Here is a 15450-nt window from a genome sequence, read left to right on the forward strand (position 1 = left end):
ATTGCCGCATTTACAGAACATGCGGTTTCCCTTACTGAAGGAGCAGAACCCAGAATACACAAAAGTACCAGGGTTTAAATAAATTCCACATGAAAACCTGAAACCCAGCACAGTAAGATCTGCGACTGGCACTCCTAAGCACAGCTATAATGCAAATAAGGCTTGAATGTATTTACTATTACTGGCAGTTGGTGAAATTTAGATAGTATATCTCTTGCAGGGAAAAGTGGGAGGAGGGGAACCTACCTTTCACTCACAGACTTTAGACACTTTCTTACTCAAGGTCAACTAACTCAAGCAATAAGGGATTAAAAGCTCATTAATGATGTTAGGCCAAGTCCTTTTATTCCAGCACAGAAAATGAGACTAAGGATTTGTATAAGCAAACTGGCTTTACAGTTCTGCTACAGATCTCAGCGGCCACTAAAACATTTAATTCTCATTCCTAGCAGTAACTACTGAAGGACAAAGACCTATAGCAATAAGGAAAACAATAATAAAGCGAAGATCAATGCATATCTTCACAACATTTACTTAGGAAAAAACAGTAACAAAAGAAGTCAGCGATATGCTTCCAAGTAGAGGCTGGTTATTCTTCTATGAAATTTTCTTGGCAGGTCATCATTTGCAAAATATTTGGCATGATCCTTCCAAAATTGAAAAGTTAAAGCTAGAAACAGACCCTGACCACAAAAGTACTATTTAGTAACTAACACAGCACAAAAGATACAAACAAATACCACATGAGGGAAAAAAAAAAAAAAGAGCCCAATTTTGACTCCGTTGGAGCAGACCGCTGGCAAGAACCACAACAAAAAAGTACCTTTTCAAGTTACAGCTATGTGCATTAGATTGTTTTGAAAGGCTACTAGAAATAGCTCACTTTCCTGAGGAATAATATAGATTTTTTTAATGCAAGATCACACAAATCAAAGAATGCCCATGAAGCTGCTAGGATACTTGAAATTGAGCAGATGTCTACCAGCTTTACTGGCCAGGGTATAAAACTGGGGAAAGAAAGGCAGAAAGAAAGAAAGGCAGAAAGAAAGAAAGGCAGACAGACGGATATCTTCAAACATATTATTAAACTACAAATGAGATGGATTTTGAAGGGGTTTATTCACCAGAAGATAGGAAGAATAAATGTAAGACAATTTTATTCCTACATTGAATGCATAGACCACGACACAGGAAAAAACCCACAGTATTATGGAGTACAAATTAAAAGTAACATCAAAAGATTACACATTTTATCAGCTGCAGGGGAATTTATTTATTCCTTAGAGATGAAAGAACTAAGAGATGTGTCAACCGAAATATTGGAAGCAAAGCATCTACGTCTCTTCTTTCCACTGAAAAGAAAAATCCGTGAGTTGATCAGACACAGCACTCGGCCTCCTAACATCCCCGCCAAGCCAAGACAGCACTATGAACCCCGCTTCATGCATAAGGAACTCGCGTGGCAGACACCAGCGTTTTTTTATTTCAGGGAAGCTACAAAGAACTTACGATTATTTGTACGTAACAAGGATAAAACCACTAAGCAACATGTCATAGTCACGCAGGAAACCCGTGGCTGGGCTCCAAAGCGCAGGACCGCGCTCTCCCATCACAACAAGGCATCCGGCTTTCTAGGCAGGGAGGAAAAAGAAGCTTCTGAAGGAAAAGGCAATGGCTTGCTTTTTTTTTTTTTTTTAAATTAAGCCACTTTTGTTACATTAAAGACTTTTAAGACCATCGTTTTACTTTTTTGACACCAACAAAAAAGAAATTTTTTACTGCCTTGCTCTGTAACCGTGAGCTAACTAAGGCAGAACTGAGGAACCGCTGTTGGCACTCCAAAGAGGAGAATAAACTGCAATTCAGAGACTGCAACTCTTACACCATCGCTATCTGTGTGCAACTTCCTAAAACATCAGAAATACTTTTGGACATACTTCCAGATTAGTCAGAACAAAATATTCAAATGTATGCATTTTGCTGGGGTTTTTGTTTGTTTTATTGAAGCTATTTTGCCTAGAACTGCGGTACTTCATGCTGTAACTGAGCGGTGTGTGCAAGCTCATTTTTAACCACAGCGTGTTTGGACAAACCCCTCTAGCTTTTCACATCACACACAGGCTGTTCTGCAGCACCAAGCCTTCCAAACACAGGGTACAAGCCTATACCAATTCCTTTTCCTTACTGTAATTTATTTGAGAGAATCTAGAGAGGTGCATGTGAAAAAGGTAGACTTAAGTAGAAAAATCTAACTTCAACAAAGCTGTTCAGTAATTGCCTCCTTAAATTTCAATGCCTCAGAGATGAACTAAGAGTTACAAAACTAAAAGGAGCAAACCATAAAGTTGTTTTCATGAAGAAAATAGGTCTGGGTGGTTTGTTCTTTGTTGTTGTTATTGTTAAATAAAACAGTGACCAGAATTGAAAGAATGAACAAGAAAGCAGCTGTGTAAATCAAAGAAGTTAAAAGAAAATTAGTTCAAAATAGGAGCAGCGAGATTCTTCTTCTGTCCTAAGATCAAGCTGTGGTTTGCACCTGTATTACATCAATTGTCACCTTCCTGGGGTGGAAGATGGGTAAGACGTAACGATTTCCCCTCGGTTTCGTTTGTGTACATGAGTATACATCCTCCAGAGTGCCTGCTTCCTTCTGACGGCTGGGAGGGTACCGCTCTTCAGCTGTTTCGACTAGAACGAAACCCAACATTAATTTACAATCTTAATTTTATAGCTTATGGTGATGAAATAGTGATCAGTAATATTTCTAATTCAGTAGGCAATTCAAAATCACAGCCTGGAATTCTGTTGAAATAAACAGAAATTACATTTTAGTAGGTGTTCTAATGAGGAAAATTAGAACTTTTAAATGTGCTAGATACATGAGAAAGGTTAAGTATAAAGTATGTTTTGCACTTACGCTGATTAAGAGAGGAAATATGCTGCCATTTCATTACAGATTATATCTTTCACGATTTTACAGCTATCTTATCCTCTCACACTTTATTTTTAGCCAGAAAGAAGAGCAAAGAAAGGGTTTTTATTTTTTTTTTTTAATAGTTTTCTCAATTTTGACTGATCTACTTATTTAAATGATGTAACTTGAAAAGAAGAAACTACAGGTTTTCTACAGGTTAATCGACAGATGTCAAACACCAGTTTTACTTCAGTAGCCTGGTTTCAAGCACTTGGCCAGTGACTTCCTAACTTCACTGGTTCAACTTTCTTTAAAACATGGACCAAAACCATGCTGCTTGCATAATATGCATGCTACAGAAATTATAATATTACAGTAAATGAGGCCTGATGATTTAACTGGAATTTTAAAGAAATATTTTTTTTTCTTTTCAATTTTAATATACCAGAGGACATCTTCCATCTTGCCTTGCTCCCCTGTGCCTGCCTGTCCTCCTCCTCCTCCTTTCAAATTCCACCCCTACGGCAGCTAACTTTGCTGCTCAAGTCAGCACAGTCAGTCCGCACTTGAGACATCCCGGCGTAGGATTGAGACAAACCTCAACACCCACGGAATGAGAAAAAGGAAAAATTTATGTTCATGTACCCTAAACAGGCGGTCAGCCGTGACTGCCGAAGCGACGGCAGATCATAAAACGTTCTCAAGATCTCCCTACCCATCCTCATAACTCCCTTTGTCCCCAGGTTGATATTGTGAGCCAAATTTAAAAAACAGACTCTCTAGACAGGAACTGTTTGGCAAAGTTTTAAAGGCACTATGTTAATCACGACATTAGTCATGCCTCTTCACAATTAACCAAGGAGCAGACGATTAGAACTCAAACAGTGCTTTAAATTTAAACGCAGACATGCCTGCCAAAAGGAAACAGCACTATCAGAAACCGCTTATCCTGTCCAGTTACTGACCCAGACTCCTCCTGAATAGCTGGTGGAGGTATCCTGACTACGCAGATACATTCCGACCAGCCTCAGAAACCCTCACCCCTCGTGAGCTGCTAACGCTACAGAAGCCATGCCCACGGACCCCAGCCCATTCAGCTGCCTCCCCCCATGTATCACATCATTATCCCCTCCCCTGCAATGGAAATCATCCTCTTAAGGCAGGGGGCATTTTAAATCGCAACGCCTCTTTCACAAGAACAGTTTTAAATGAAAAGGGATCTCAGCTGTTTAAAAGAATCTATCATTATACTTAAATTAACAACCCGCCTCTGACAGACGATACAACTGTGAATACCTGCAAGGGAGACATCAAATACTCTCCCTCACCCCACCGTAGGCCAAGCGCATCAAAAGAAAAATTTCAGCTGCTGCTGTTGTCAGCCCCCTCGTAAATACAACGCAAATACCTGAAGCTGTTAATCGCTGGAGAGCCATGAACACCCATCAGGCATCGCTTCCTGTCAAATTTTAATTATTTAAGTTTTATCAAGACAAAGTACATCTATAAAAGATGGTATGGCCGCACCTTTAGTTTTTCTACCTACCATGTTTACATTTCCGTGCCTGTGCAAGAGACTTTACCACTTATCTTCCCTTAAGATTAATGACTACATTTCCCAAACATCTTTGGGAGTCTAATGATTATAATCCAACTATTATCTTGCATGTCTGTACATTAAACAGCGAGTTAAGGCAAAGGCAACACAATTCTATACTGCTTCAATAGCAATGATCAGCAAACACATACACACAGCTGAGAACAGAACAAGAACACAGCTTCTTGGGGTGGACCATCACATTAAATGTAAGAAGAAATGATGCTTGAATGCTGCACAGGAAAGAGCTACGCAAAGACAGCTCAAGAACGATTTCTTACAGAGCCAACAGAGTCCCCCTGCAATGACCTCTTCATTCTCTGAGGATAAACAGCACCTGCCTTTCTGGAATGTCTCAAAATTCACATTTCAACAGGCTACAAATCCAGCTGTTTGCACTAACCTGAAAATATGTTTCCTTCAGCTTTCTGGAAACGTCCAGCCAAATCTTCCTCATCTCTATGAAAACATGAACCTTCTATACACTATATTCATGCGGAAGACACAAAAATAGACTTGGGAGAAGAGTAATTCCAACATGCCAAAAGAGCAAACGTGGCATTAAAGACGCCGTTTTGACGGATCAGTTCAGTAAACGCAGCCGTTCCGGCCACCAGGACTGCGGGTCAGCTCCAAGCTCTGAGGGATATCTCTGACGGCATTTTGCACGATCTTTTTACTGTCTTCAGGAGCAGAGAAGTCAGCAGAAACACACAGAGCAACACACAGGACAACAGACTAGGGAAAAGTACTGGAAGAGGATAAGGCTTCGGAACAAAAGCCTTGGCACTTCTTATTCTCCCTCTGCTGCAACAAACTTCAGATTTTCTACTGCCTGCTCTTGATGTACTGACCGGCGCCTGCTCAAACCATATCTTAGCGTCCCGCAGTCTCAAAAGGGAGCAACTTCACGAGATCTGTCATGCTAAATGCACTAATCCCATAATTCCACTACCTCTTGACACAGTGGAGAGGAACACGCCGTCCTGTGTCCGACGGCTCTGTTAGTGGTCACTGACTCGGAGATAAGGTGTTAGCCCTTTCCCTAACCCCCCCACCTTCCTAACGTTTCCGTGTAAGCAAGTCCCTCCTTGAATCCTTTTCCTTGGGATGTGATGGGGCAGGATGGAAACAGCACCCTCAAAACAGATTTGCCCCTGACCTCCAGTCCAGGCTGAAGGAGAAGCCGGGAAGCAATTCCCGTGCACTCCTTGCGCCAAGAGAGCGCGAGAGCTCCAGAGACACAGTGAAGCTGCAGCTTCTCGGCACAGCGTTGTCCATCTGCCACAGGGGATGGTAAGCTTTGGCTCTTTCAGCGGCTGAGAAGGACCGCGGTGGATAAAATCGATTACTCCAACACTTGGGTGAAGGAATTTAGAAAGCTGAAGAGCAGAATGGAAATCTCTCTGTACCAAACCATGAAATTTTCCCCCAATCAATCTAGGAATCTATCCAGCCTCCGTACGCGAGGAGCTCCCGACAGCTCAGACCTTCACGTGATGGAGACGCTTCCCGCAGGTCAGCTGCAGGGGAACACATGAGCAGGCAGGTCTGGGTCTCAAAATCATCCAGCAGATGAAGACGCTGATTTTGCAGAGCTGGTTAGGTTGGGAACAGAGTTAAAAGGCGTTTCACTCCCAGTGGAGCTGCTCTGCTATTTTGGTAAACAGAAGGGACTCCAGTTTTTCAGACAAGCCACTCTTGAACAGATTCCCTAAACAAGACAAGGGAAGGGGGGTGGGAGATGCACAATAAATAATGCTATATGGTGCTGCCTGTGTAAACATGCTCTCCAGTCTAGCAAACCACAGCTTGGAGAAAAACGTGGTAATAGATAATATAGAACCCCCTTCACTATAATTAGACAGATTGAGTAACCTGTCAGAAAGCTTACTCTACTTGGTGAGGCCAAATGGGAAGTTCAGATAAATGATCTTCTGCAATACCTCTTCCATAGGTAGCTCTGCAAGGAGATTCGGGGAATTGATTCCTGGTGGAATCAATTGTCTTTTGCTATTTTTCAACTACTGTCAGCGTCAGATCTGCCCTATTTGCCTACTCCCATTAAAAGCAAGGCAGCATCTGGTTTTATAGATCACAAATGCAAAACCTTAAACAAAATACCCTGCCCTTCTCGTTGACATTTTATGGGAATCCCAGAATGCACTCGGGACCACCACAGCTGCCATAAACCACAAATCAAAGGCTGCTGTGTCCACCAAACCTTGGTGAGTGCTCTTATTGCTAGGAATCCTTCAGAAGTTGGGAAATAACTATTCTAACTTCTTAAAGAACTAAAAAAATCTGAAATCCTAACAAAATGGCTAAGTGTGAGAAAGTCTTGGCAATCTAAAATGCAAGACATTGAGGTTGCCTTGAGTTGATGAACAACTTTTATGAAGATGGAGACCTACCCATTCTGCATTGTTCTCAAATGGAATCACCTTGGGTTGATGCTGCCTCTTCATTCACAGCCATAACCAAGAAGCCAGGTGCCAAATATGAATAAAGGTAGCAAGCATATTTGTTTTTCCAGCTGCAGAGCGGATGGACAGTTGCTGGTGTCAGCGAAATACGCTGGCAAACTCTGTTACGGCCTTGCTAACAGGAAGAGCTATTTTCTCTGACATGGATGATCTGCGTACTTCTACCACGCACCTCTGCTGATGGAACTGGGAATCACTCAGACACCTCATGCTATAAATCTGGGATGCATTCAAAGTTATCTAAACACATTAGCAATGAAAATGACCACTGCATCTTCTGGAAACAAAGATGAAGTAGATATTGGTACGCAAATGTTCTGATCTTTGATCTGTTCTTCCTTCTCAGAGATTTCCTCTGCTGTTGGCAGGGTGGGTAGCGTGCGTGTTTCAAAGGGGATGCATGAACTGCACTATTCACTTCCTCCAAATGGATATTTCGCATTGAAACGGAGCTCTGGGATGGAAGGCAGAAAAGGCACAGCTCATATAAAGCACCTCTCGTGTTTGAGACTGGTCTCCAAAAACGTGTGCAACATGCAGGGAACAAAAGAACATGCTCTGGTTAACTCCTTCCTGGGCAAGTCGGCAGGACACCTCAGCCTCCCTCGCTGATTGTACCAGGAATAAGTGAGGAATAACAAAATCATCTACCCAGCGGAATGTCTCCTGAAGGATGAGTACCGGACAGTAATACTGCAACTGAAGACTATATCAGAGACAAGGCTGGTACCAACAAGACATTAAACTCAACAGAACAGACTCACAGTTCCTCCTTGGCTTAAGAGGTGTTGGGTGCAGCCTTGGTAATAGCTGATGGCAGCACACTGAAAAGTTGCTAACACTCTTTCTTTGGCTCCTCTGAGGACCTAACCCGGGAGGACAACTCTCTTCAAAAGAGCTGGAAAAGAAATCAGACCTTATTTTTAAGATTTTGGAGACTACCTGCTTTTGAATGTAAGAGACAGAGAAATAGACACAGGGAGAAACACTCTATTCCCACCACATAACCTACCATTAACAGAAAACATGAGCAACAGGAGGTAGTATTTAAAGCCAGACAGCTTTGAATGTTCCACGACAAAGACCAAATACTTAATAAGAAAAAAAACTTACAAATGGAAAAGCAAGAGCTTTCCCCCAACTCCTGAATATCCTAACAGAGGTGTCAATAAGCCACTGGTCATCTTAGTTCTCAGCAATATATATTTATCCTACTGACTGCATCCTAAAAGAAAAGCGTGCAATTTCCCAGAAGAGAAACTCCACAGCAACAAGAAGAAACTCAACAGCGCTGGTTCGATGCCATTCTAAACACCCTTCGCATGGAAAAACAAGAGTACGCAGAGTTCAGGCATGGCTACAGCAAACACTGCTAACCAGAAGGCTTTGATCTGGAGAGGAAGAGTGGAATCCCCTGATGTGGCAGATGTTTTATGGTAACTTCTATGTGTAAGCGATGTATATTCCCCAGGGACAGAAGTGCTGAATCAGGGATGGCCAATCCAATTGGTCTGCAGCTGCCAAAACATATTCCTATAAAGTTGGGAGTATGTGATTAAAAACTATCATAGCTGTAACTGTACTCTGGTATTAAAACAACGCCTTAATACCCCATTCTTAACCTGTGGACTTTTAGTAGTAGAATACTTTAACCGGTAAGTTCTCGTGATCTGTGAAATTAGACTGACATTACGAATTATTTCCAAAATATCAAATACAGGTTCTCAGCAGCCTTTGACTGCACCAGGAATTATACTCCAGAGCTCCGAGAATACGGCACTGACCACACAAGCAGGGCTGAAACCTGACTCAAACTGGACCGAGTCCCACTTTTATGGCCCTTTAAAAACAAAATTTGTTTTAAACCGTATTTAAGCAAAAGAGTCTCTGTCTGCCGCGATCCAACTTCATTGCTCACTATTTTCCTGCAGCAGTGATCAGTGGCAAACCAGGACAGGTTTCTTCTAAGTTAATGCCTTTACTTGGTGCAGGAGATTAAAAAAAAAAAAAAAAACCAAGGAAGTAAGAGAGACTGAGCAGGTGACTCAAGAAGGAATGAAATTTCCATGATATTTAATAAAATTGCATCTCTTGTTTACAGATAGTTTCTGATATTAATTTGGTACATTTCTCTCCCCCTGTGCTTACTTTGAAAGAAAGCTCCTGTAGCACTGTTCACAATCCTGCCTGGAAAAACCAAAACAAGACAGCTTTGGGATTGCTGCACAAGATCATATTTGATCATCGCCTCTCAGTGAGGACAGACATCCAGTGAGGACAGACATCCAGCTATTCATCCCGCAAAAGCAGCCTGCAGAGGGTGCTGGGCTGAGCAAATACGTGATCGTTCAGCTCAGCTGCCAAACAAGAGCATTCAAAAAGACAGTCACATAAACCACCCTTTTGTTCCCCTTCTCCAAAATCGAAGATTCGTTAAAACTCTGTTTGGGGCATTTGCATTAAAAACCACAAAAAGCCAAGCCCTGTGTGGCGGGGGGAGAAGAAGACAGAGGAGGTAGTAGTGAGTGGAACTCTTTTGTTCCCCAGCAGAGTCATGGTGAAGGCACTCACACATGTAGAAGGCTTTAAATGCCTTTTTATGTGCAAGGGGTGGTGACCCCGCATCTCTCACCATGACACAGGGCATTCTTTTCCCTAAATCTCTCCACCAAACCTATTCCAAGTCATTAATAAATAGTCAAATAAAAACTCCATGCAGGAAATCTCAGTAAGATACAGCTAAAGTAAATTATCGCCCTAATACAGTGGGTTTTTTTCTAAGTCCCTTCAGGACACCAACATCTACAACTACATCTAAGCCAATGACTTGATCATAGAATCACAGAATCGTCAAGGTTGGAAAAGACCCTTAAGATCATCAAGTCCAACCGTTAACCTATCACTGCCAAGTCCATCTATACCATGTCCTCGAGCACCACATCTATCCGTTCCTTAAATCCCCCCAGGGATGGGGACTCAGCCCCTGCCCTGGGCAGCCTGGGCCAGGGCCTGACAGCCCTTTGGGGGAAGAAGTTTTTCCCAATACCCAACCCAACCCTGCCCTGGCGCAGCTTGAGGCCGTTCCCTCTCGTCCCATCGCTTGTTCCTGGGGAGCAGAGACCGACCCCCCCGGCTCCAGCCTCCTTTCAGGCCGTTGCAGAGAGCGATGAGGGCTCCCCTCAGCCTCCTCTTCTCCAGGCTGAGCCCCCCCAGCCGCTCCTCCCCAGCCTCGTGCTCTAGAGCCTGTTCTGATGCAACCAAATCCCGCAGGCTAACCAAAACAGGCCAGTCTTACACTATTGCAAGCAGTTCCAGAAAATATCACGGACTGCAGAAACACGTGCTTATAGGGCTGATGATGCGAGCTTGTTATCACAACTGGCCCTATACAAATTAGACTACAAGGCCCTACTGAAGAGCTGCAGGTTCACTGACAGGTCACGCTGGCACCCATAAAAACTCATCAAGGCCTGGGATCTAACCACACTACGGGAGTTTACCTGGGATAGGATCGGACGGACCACTTCCTAGTGCGGGAGATTAAATTCCATTTACAGCTTCTAGCGGCTTTTTAAATTTTCTGCCCTAAGACACTGGTCAGCTGGATGTTTCTGCACTAACCACACACACACACAAAGTCTACTGCAGCATGACCGTGCAGATACATGAACAAACTTACATTATTTTTAAATACTGCTTTGAGACTTTCGTGCATATGACCAAGGAGGGAAAACAGAAATCCTGCCAGGAAAGCCAAATTAAAACCTCACTCTTGTAGACCTCACCTTTGCAGTGTTAAGGGATACGATGCTGAGGATGCTAACCATTTGACAGAGAGTGGGGACAAAAAAAATACTGTCAGCGTATTATTAAGTTCCAGTGAGTACCCAATCTTTGTTATTACAGCCTCTTTCAGAAGTCAGCAATTTATGAAAGCTTGATACAATGCTTTGAGAGACAAATTATTCCAAGGGATTAGAACTGGCTTAACAGTAATATGCTCTATTAAAAAGAAAAAAAAGCTTTCCCAACATGGATGAGACAACTAACGCGTTAGGACTGTAATGGAAAGCATACTTCCAAGACTGGTAGACTCAAACTTGGATCTACATACACATGCTGCGAACAGATAAGAAAATTGTTTATTTACAGATGGTTTCTCCCCCACCCTGAAATGCATTTTGGGGGGGAAAAAAATATTAAAACAACATCAGCAATCCAGTACTTATAAGCAACCCTACAATCAACCATTGTGTGCCACGTGACAGACGAGGGAAAAAAAAAAAACCCACAAACACTAAGAAAACACATTTCAGTCTTAAGCTTCCATAGGAGTAATGAAAAGCAAAGGGGGTAGGAGATTTTTAAAAAGGTCTTAAATATTCTTCTGTAACCTAATAGCGAACATAAATATTTGCTTAACCTCTGCCTTCAACATGCAAAAAAGAAATAATGACTCTAAAAGCTACCAAATGCCCCAAGAAGAATTTGAGGCATGAACTACCACCACCAAAAAGCATCTGAGGAAGAGGCAGATCTCCCACAATCAGAAAGGCTGTCTCATTTAGACATCCTAAAAACAACTGTGCTGGAGACGCTGGTGACTCAGTAGTAGCGATGGAGCAGAGAAACCACTTGAAGAGGTGAGAGGAAAATTCCATTTTAATTTAAGTGTGCTCTCTAGCAAACCTTGCCCGAGCTCTGCAACGTAACAACAATCGAATATTCACTCAGAAATGCATCTTATAAACACTACTGACAGCCCTCAGCAAGCACAAGATGTGCCATCTGTGCTCAGGAAAGACTTACCATGGACTAAGAAAAATAAAAGTACCATGTTTATACGTTAAGTCACGAAAAAAAGTTTACCTTAGCTACTTTTAAAGTTAACATAACATCAATGACTTTAAAAAATAAGTTTGCTTTGCATATTTGTCATAACAGCCAGTGCCATCCGCTTCAGTATTCCTTTGATACAGTTCCTCCCTGTTGCAGGGCTTTATAAAAACAAAGAGCAAACCAATGACCTAGAAACAAACGTAGGCTCTCAAACTACTTTAAACTCATTAACTTTATACTTGTTTTAGACTCATAACAACGTCTAAAAAGGCTGCCAAAGACTTTGACTGAAATTTGCCAGGTTGCACTATGAGAAGGTTTGGGTTTATTCCTATCTGGAACTGTTTCAGGAATAGAAGGCACATTTTTCATAACCCAAAGGATGAAGGAGGGGGGGGAGGGTTGGGTTCTTTTTTTTTTTTTAAAGGGGATATGTTTACATGGCACAGAGCAGAGCCATGCATTCAAACCAGCTCCGGAACCGGAAGCTGCATGACATGTCAGCACAGCTCTCCGCTAATTACCAGGATAATGAGAAGCAGAATATTTCTTTTTCCACAAAGAGATGACACAAAAGTACTTCTCTGCAACGCAACTAGTTATTTCTCGTCATGCTGCTCCGTACCATGCAGGCATACCCAAACCAACCAGCTCAAGGTGTGCTGAGTTTCAGATTTATGAAACCTGAAATGTCCTTTTAAAGGATTTAGGAGAGGGACTTTTTACAAGGGCACGTAGTGACAGGACAAGGGGCAATGGCTTTAAATGGAAAGAGGGGAGATTTAGATTAGGTCTAAGGAAGAAATTCTTCACCACGAGGGTGGTGAGGCCCTGGCACAGGTTGCCCAGAGAAGCTGTGGATGCCCCCTCCCTGGCAGCGCTCAAGGCCGGGCTGGATGGGGCTTTGGGCAGCCTGGCCTGGTGGAAGGTGTCCCTGCCCATGGCAGGGGGTTGGAACCAGGTGAGCTTTAAGGTCCCTTCCAACCCAAACCATTCTAAAGAAGTTGACTGATACGTGCACATCACTCTAGGAGGGAAGAAAAAAGGAAGGTAAATATGCACCATGAAAATTTTTAAAAATAACTCCCCGAGGCCATCAGTAACCATTTCAAAGGGGTGGTGGGAACAAGATCCATCTATAAAACTTCAATTTGAACAGCAGCCAGGAGCCCTCCCCCAGCAGGAGCAATTACCGCCGCCTTTCATGTGGCAGAGTAACACACCTTTTCTTGTACAGTTGGTTGCATCAGGTCTATTTTAAACGCACTCAACAGCATTACAAAGTAAAACATCACAGCCACTCTTCCCATGCAGCTGAAAACGCTGATTGCCAAACACAGGCCAAAAACTTTAGGGCTTTCCTTATAAGCAACCTATCCTTAGAGCTGCTGAGCATCCCTGACGTTCGGGGAAGGGGCTCGTACCTCCCAGCGAGGCACCGAGAGAGGAACGCGCCATGCCTATGCCCTCTGTTTCCCACGGCTGTGGTTCTGGCGATGCGAGCGCCAGTACGCACCGTTTCAAGAGCATCCGCTGGATTCGCAGCGCTACCTCTACCAGAGCTGTAACTCCGTTCCACCTTCTGAAGAGCCTTAATCTGCTTCTGCCTTTTGCACGCTATTATTAACCTCAGGGATAAACTTGCACCCTGTTAATCAGGTGCTTTAACCGCTGCGTTCTGGAAACAGGTACAGCAAAGAGATATCCTCTGCCTTTTTTAGCAGTAATGTGGAAGGTATCACCCGCAATATTCACCAGTTCAAACCTCTAAGGTATCAGTGAGGGGACCGGTAAGACAGACCCCTCTCCAACGCTGCAAGCAGAAGTCAACCCTTTTAAATAAAAGTGTTAGACGGGGAGGGAAGGAAACCTCAGGCTTTGTCAGAGATGCCCCGAGCCCACCGGTCTTTCGGCAGCCGCTCTGTCCCAGCCGGTCCCTGGACGCCCTGAGCCCGGCCACGCCGTGAGGAGAAGCCCCGGGGCCGGGGCCGGGGCCCTGCCCGCCGCTCACCTTGTAGACATCGCCGTAGGTGCCGCTGCCCACCCGCTGGATCAGCTCGTAGTCCTGCTGCGGGTTCCGCCTCAGGATATCCCCGCTCGGCCGCGCCGCCGGCTCCATCTCCAAGCCCCGCTTTCCTCCTCGCCCCTCCGGCCGGGGATGCTCCTAGCGCGGCAGCCGGCCCATGGCTCCCGCGGCGGAAAGCGCCTGCTTGAGGGGGGCTCCCGGGGCGGGCCCTGGGCCGCGGCTGCCGAGACAAAGGCAGAGCAGCCGGCGGTTGCCGCGGCCCTTGGCGGCCCGGCGGCGGCTCCCGGGGCTCCCCGGGGCAACGGGGAAGCGCCGAACCCGGCGGGCAGCAACCGCCCCGGCCGCTGTGGGGAGGGAAGGGAGGGAGGTCCCGTCCCGCCGGCGCTGAGGAGGCGCCGCGGCCCGCCCGCCGCCGGCCGGGGCAGCCGCCAGCCGGCCCGCCCGCAGCCAGGCCCGCAGCAAGGCCGGGCCGGCTCCTACCTGCGCGCCCACAGCCCTTTGTCCCGCCGGAGAGGGAGCGCCGCCGCCGCCGCCGCCTCCTCCTCCTCCCCGGCCGCGGCCCCGCTGCCCGCCGCGGCCCCGGCCCCCACGCACGCACCGCCCGGCCGAGCCGAGCCGAGCCGGGACGGGTCGGGTCGGGACGGGACGGCAGCGGGCCTCCGCGACGCCGCAGCGCCACGGCGCGGCCGACGGCACCGCCGCGGCCCTTCCCTCCCTCCCTCCCTCCCTCCTGGCCGCCCGCCTTCCTCCCCGGCCCCGGGCCGCCCCTCGGCGGTAGCAAAACCTCTGTCACGATGGCTGCCGGCGGCGGGCCGCCCGCCGCCCCTCAGCGGCCCAGGCCGGGCCCCGAGGCCGCGCTGCCCCGGCGGCCCCGCGGCCCCGCCCGCCGGCGGGGGGTTTCTATGGCCGGTAGAGGCAGAGCCGGGGTGCAGGTGGGCCCGCGGGGCTGAAGGGCCCATTGCCTGCCCTGGAGGTGGCCACCGCCACCCTCCACTGACAGGGGTGAGCCTGGGGCTGCCATGTCACAGAGCTCAGAGAATCACAGAAGGGTTTGGGTGGGAAGGGACCTCTAAAGGCCACCCAGTCCCACCCCTGCCATGGGCAGGGACATCTTCAGCCAGACCAGGTTGCTCAGAGCCCCGTCCAACCTGGCCTTGAATGGTTCCAGGGATGGGGCATCTCCCACCTCTCTGGGCAACCTGGGCCAGCGCTTCACCACCCTCAGCGTAAACAATTTCTTCCTTAAATCTGGTCTGAATCTCCCCTCTTTTAGTTTAAAACCTTTCCCCCTTGTCCTATTGCTACAGGCCCTGCTACAAAGTCTGTCCCCATCTTTCTCAGAAGCCCCCTTTAAGTGCTGAAAGGCCGCAATAAGGTCACCCCGCAGCCTTCTCTGCTCCAGGCTGAACACCCGCAGCTCTCTCAGCCTCCCTCCATAGCAGAGCTGTTCCACCCGCTGGTCATTTCTGCAGCCTCCTCTGGACCCGCTCCAACAGGTCCATGTCCTCGCTGTGGAGAGACAAGCGTAGGGGCAGGCATGGCTTTTGGCCTGTGCCCCTTGGTTTGAGGCAGGAGGAAAGCCCCCAGC

General features: G+C 46.3%; 1 protein-coding gene across 6 annotated transcripts in view; it reads right to left on the bottom strand.

The window, feature by feature from the left end:
• MAP4K5 (mitogen-activated protein kinase kinase kinase kinase 5) overlaps window positions 1–14464 on the bottom strand; it is a 72053-nt gene extending 57589 nt beyond the window's left edge. For 4 of the 6 annotated variants that reach the window (XM_082317665.1, XM_082317664.1, XM_082317663.1 and 1 more), the window contains exons 1-2: window positions 14343–14464; window positions 13848–14082 (exon numbers count right to left, since the gene is read on the bottom strand). In XM_082317665.1, coding sequence (XP_082173791.1) covers window positions 13848–13955 — 108 coding nt within the window. In that variant the 5' untranslated portion in view covers window positions 13956–14082; window positions 14343–14464. Of the gene's footprint in view, window positions 1–13847; window positions 14222–14342 lie in introns of those variants that run through there. The other 2 variants (XM_082317662.1, XM_082317661.1) reach the window with 2 other exon arrangements.
• Window positions 14465–15450: the final 986 nt, after the last annotated feature.

The sequence above is a fragment of the Platalea leucorodia genome (genome assembly GCF_965183815.1).
Source record: "Platalea leucorodia genome assembly, chromosome: 7".
Classification (NCBI taxonomy): domain Eukaryota; kingdom Metazoa; phylum Chordata; class Aves; order Pelecaniformes; family Threskiornithidae; genus Platalea; species Platalea leucorodia.